General features: G+C 46.2%; 1 protein-coding gene across 1 annotated transcript in view; it reads right to left on the bottom strand.

Annotated features, from left to right (window-relative positions):
- The window catches only part of FCGBP (Fc fragment of IgG binding protein), a 66,453-nt gene that overhangs the window by 32,353 nt on the left and 29,310 nt on the right, over positions 1-4,790 (bottom strand). Inside the window, exon 6 of the mRNA XM_011984290.1 lies at positions 11-581. Coding sequence (XP_011839680.1) covers positions 11-581 — 571 coding nt within the window. The remainder of the gene's footprint in view (positions 1-10; positions 582-4,790) is intronic.

The following is a 4,790-nucleotide window of genomic DNA, read 5'->3' as shown; positions in this document are numbered from 1 at the left end:
CTGTCTCTGCTCCAGCCGCAGGGTGAAGTTTCCCACCTGGACCGTGATCACCCTGGTCACACTGACTCGCCCATTACCCCAGGCCACGTTCTCCTGCAGGACGGCAAACCGATGCAGGCCAGGCCGGGTGCCGCAGGTCTGAGCCAGCACATACACGCAGGTGCCCATGAAGTCGAAGCGGCGGCCATCGAAGGTGGTGTAGTGGGGGTCTCCCGACGCCTGGCAGGTGGCAGAGCCCACGGCCACACAGCCCAAGCTGCCACCGGATGGCTGGCAGGCCTCGTGCGGGCCGCAGCTGGAGGGCTCACAGGATACTAGGCCGCCCTCCTGGCAGTGGCAAAGGGAATCACACCCGGGGCCAGGGTAGAAGGTCTGGCCTGGTGGGTAGTAGGTGCCCTGGTGTACGCAGCCACAGGAGGCCAGAGGCAGGCAGGACTCACCACTGAGCGCAAAGCCCTCATCGCACACGCAGCCCTCATGGCATTCTGAGCCACAGCCTCCGCGCACTGGGAGGTCTCCACAGGACAGCGGGCAGCCGTAGGAACACGCCTCATAGTGGCTGTGGGGTGGACAGCTCAGTGCTGCAGGGAGAGGAGACATCAAGATCAAGAATTCCTGCTCCCAGGGAGCAGGACTCGATACCCCCCAGCCCCCAATACATTCATATGCACACACACACTCAAACACACTCACACACTAGCGGTCCCCCAACACATTCGTATGCACACACAGATGCTCAAAGACACTCACACACAAGCGGTCCCATTGCAGGGAGCTTGGGGAACACATTACATCGCAGTTAATCTGATCCTGATAATTAAGATTCTTTCCCAATTTAACTGTAGTTTGGAGTTGTCTATTATGGTTTTTTCTTGTTTTTTTTTTTTTTTTTTGAGAAATGGGTTACTCTGTTACTCAGGTTGGATGGAGCTCGGTGGTGCTTGCTATCACAGCTCACTGCAGCTTTGACCTCCTGGGCTCAAGCAATCCTCCCACTTCGGCCTCCTGAGTAGCCGGAACTATAGACGTGCACCACCATGCCTGGCTAACTTTTTAAATTTTGTGTAGAGATGGGGTCTCGCTATGTTGCCTAGGCCGGCCTCAAACTGCTGGGCTCAAGCAGTACCCCTGCGTCAGCCTCCCAAAGTGCTGGGATTACAGGAATAAGCCACCACACCCGGCCTTCTATTATGTCTTTAATGACCTTATTCAAGTTGGATACACGGTGTTGATATGTGGTATATATTTTAAACATGCATATGCATATATTTGTGTGTATGTGTGTGTGTGTATAATCTATGCAGTGTATTTGTGAATGCCATACTTTTAGCTTCTTCCTTCTATAGCAGTAATTAAATTATTTAGCCAGTGTTATAAAAAAAAACCTCCCTTCTCCCCTCCCCAAACTCCAGTCACTCCAGTCACTCCAGTCTATAAAAAGCAAATCTAAGTGGCTAAAACTAAACCACATTAAATCTCTATCTGTGCTGTCTAATACAGTAGCCACTAGCCACTTGGGACCATTTAGATGTAAATTAATTAAAATGTAACAAAATTGAAGCTTTAGCCCTTCAGTCACAACATCCTCACTGCAAGCGCTCAGCAGCCACATGTGACCTGCGGCAACCTGGTATGTATTTGAACAGCTCAAATATGGAGCTGTCATCATTGAAGTTCTGCTGGGTGGTGCTGTTCTGAAGCTAACATCCAGCTTACAGGAGAATCATGGGGACATAGGGACAAGTTCAATAACACTCCAAAATAGCAACTAGCCAGATCCTGAAAATAGAAAATTCTGTAGAATAAATGACCTATCTTTCCCAATAATGAAGTGACATAAACAAAAGGAAGAGCTGGATGGAGGGATAGATACGTGATAAGGCAAGTGAGTGAATTAGAATTAGAGTGTAGAGGCCGGGCACGGTAGCTCACACGTGTAATCACGGCACTTTGGGAAGCCGAGGCGGGAGGATCACTTGAGGTCAGGAGTTTGAAACCAGCCTAGCCAACATGGTAAAACCCATTTCTACCAAAAATACAAAAATTAGCTGGGCATGGTGGCGCACATCTGTAATCCCAGCTACGTGGGAGGCTGAGGTGCGAGAATCGCTTGAACCCGGGAGGCGGAGGTTGCAGTGAGCCGAGATCGTGCCACTGCACTCCAGATTGGGCGACAGAGCGAGACTCCGTCTCAAAAAAAGAAAAAAGAAAGAAAAAGAAAAGAAACAGAATTAGAGTGTAGAGTCCAGGTGGCAGGTTTATGGGTCTTCACTGTAAAATTCTTTCAACTTTTTTGTATATTTGACAATTTTCACAATACTATGTTGGGAGGAACAAAGGAAGGAAATTCTGACAGAGTAAAAGCAACAAGGTAGATCAATCCAATGCAGTATGTGTATTTGGTTTGGTTCTAGAGCCAAACAAAATAGAAAAAAACCTTTTTTTTTTTTTTTAGACAATTGGGAAAATTTGAACCCAGATTGGGCTTTACATGATGTTAGGGAATTGATATTATTTTTGTTACTGGTAATTAATTACCACATGCCCTCATATCTCTTTCTTCTTTCCTTTCTTTTTTTTTTTTTTAGAGACAGGGTCTCACTGGAGTGCAGTGGCACAGTCTCGGCTCACTGCCGCCTCCACCTCCTGGGCTGAAGATATTCTCCCACTTTAGCCTCCTGAGTAGCTGAAATGATAGGCACTAGTCACCACGCCCGGCTTATTCTTTATTTTTATTTTTGTAGAGACAGGGTTTTGTTATGTTGCCCAGGCTGGTCTTGAACTCCTGGCCTCCAGCGATCCTTCCACCTAGGCCTCCCAAAGTGCTGGGATTACAGGCATGAAAAGGAAGTCCTGTTCCTTAAAAGTCCATTTTTGTTGCTGAATACAGATGCTTACTGAAGTAGTTAGAGGAGAACTCATCTGCCTATAATTTGATCTAAAATAGTCTATAAAAAAAAAAAAAGAGGGGGTGGAGTGAGATGTAGAGGAGCTAAGAATGGCAAAATACCAATAATTGTTGAAGCTGGGTCAGGCCTCCATCTGCATGTCTAAGCCCTCATGATCCAGTCTTCTAGAACTTCCAAGGGGTAGAAGGACAAGAGGAATTTTGAGGAAACAAGAGATTCTCAATTTTCACAGAGGCCACAGAGTCTAATAATTAACAGCACAAAATCAGGAGCCAGCCTGTTCAAATCACCCCACCAGCTGTGTGACCTCAGGCTAGTTCCTTAACATCTCTGTGGTTCTCTTTCTTCATCTTGTAAAGTAGGAATAAGAGCAATTCCACCTCATGGGGTGGTTGTGAGTATTCAACGAGAAACCCTTAGAACAGGACCTGCCCAGTGGGATGCGTGTCACACAACTGCCAGCTGGAATTATACGTGTCCTCCCTAAAAGGACAGCCCAAGAATGCTCTGTTAGAGGAGCATTCCCGCTTCCCATTGTCCCCCTGTCCCCTTCACAAGCGTGCTTTCTCCACTTTACAGAAGAGAACAGTGTAGTCCCCAACCCATCCTGAATCTTTTTTTTTTTTTGAGACAGAGTCTCGATCTATGGGCCAGGCTGGAGTGTAGTGGTGCGATCTCGGCTCACTGCAATCTCTGCCTCCCAGTTTTAAGCAAAGATTGTCCTGCCTCAACCTCCTGAGTAGCTGGGATTACAGGCGCTCACCACCATGCCTAGCTAATTTTTATATTTTTTGTAGAGACAGGGTTTTTCCATATTGGCCAGGCTGGTCTTGAACTCCTCACCCCAAGTGATCCGCCCGCCTCGGCCTCCCAAAGTGCTGGGATTACCGGTGTGAGCCACGGCGCCCGGCCCCATCCTGAATCTTAACACATGGCACACTTCCCTGGGGTGTGAAACCTCTGAGGACATAAACAGACAATTTCAAATATTGCTATCACTGTGAACACAACGAATGCTCACTCATTATTGAGTAATAAGTCAAAAGGAGGGCCTAATAGAATTGGCGACTCACAGATAATAAAAAGTAAATTTTGTGGTGTCTCACTGTGTGCCTTCCCTATGACTCAGGAGGGGTTCAGAGCATGGAGTGATGTTACTCTACCTGCACTCCGTCCACTCCCACCCACTTATCAATATCATGTAAGCCAGGAGCTGTGGCTCAAGTCTGTAATCTCAGCACTTTGGGAGGCCAAGGCAGGAGGATGACTTGAGCCCAGGAGTTTGAGACCAGCCTAGACAACATAGCGAGATCTTGTGTCTACAAAAAATAAAAAAATAGCCAGGCATGGTAGTGTGCACCTGTAGTCCCAGCTACTCAGGAGGCTGACACAGGAGGACCACTCGAGCCCAAAGATTGAGGCTACAGTGAGCTGCGATCATGCCACTGGACTCCAGCCTCTGTGACAGGATAATATCTTATCTCAAAAATAAATAAATATCATATATACAAAAATAAAAGGTAGGATTAGAATTGATGCTGAACCCTGTCTCATTCTAACAATATATGTGAAATACTGGGTGGGGGGAAGCTCCATCCATCTCACTGAATGATGTCATTAAAATGGCCATTACAATTTACTTCTGTTTAATATTTTTATCAATTGTGCACAAACAATACTTGCAATGATATCTTACTCCATTAAAAAAACCACTTAGAGTCTTATAGTCTTAGGAATTTCTAAAACTTCTTATATCTTTTATAAGAAGGCTGTTTTGTCCCGGGAGTTTTCACATCCCAGGGCAACACACCACATGTTAAGATTTGGGATGGGTGGAGACTGCACTGCTTATTTTATTTTATTTTATTAATTTAATTTAAT

Source organism: Mandrillus leucophaeus, unplaced genomic scaffold, assembly GCF_000951045.1.
Source record: "Mandrillus leucophaeus isolate KB7577 unplaced genomic scaffold, Mleu.le_1.0 Scaffold106, whole genome shotgun sequence".
Lineage (NCBI taxonomy): Eukaryota > Metazoa > Chordata > Mammalia > Primates > Cercopithecidae > Mandrillus > Mandrillus leucophaeus.
Note: the sequence above shows the minus strand (reverse complement) of the source record. Positions and strands in the feature narration are given on the sequence as shown.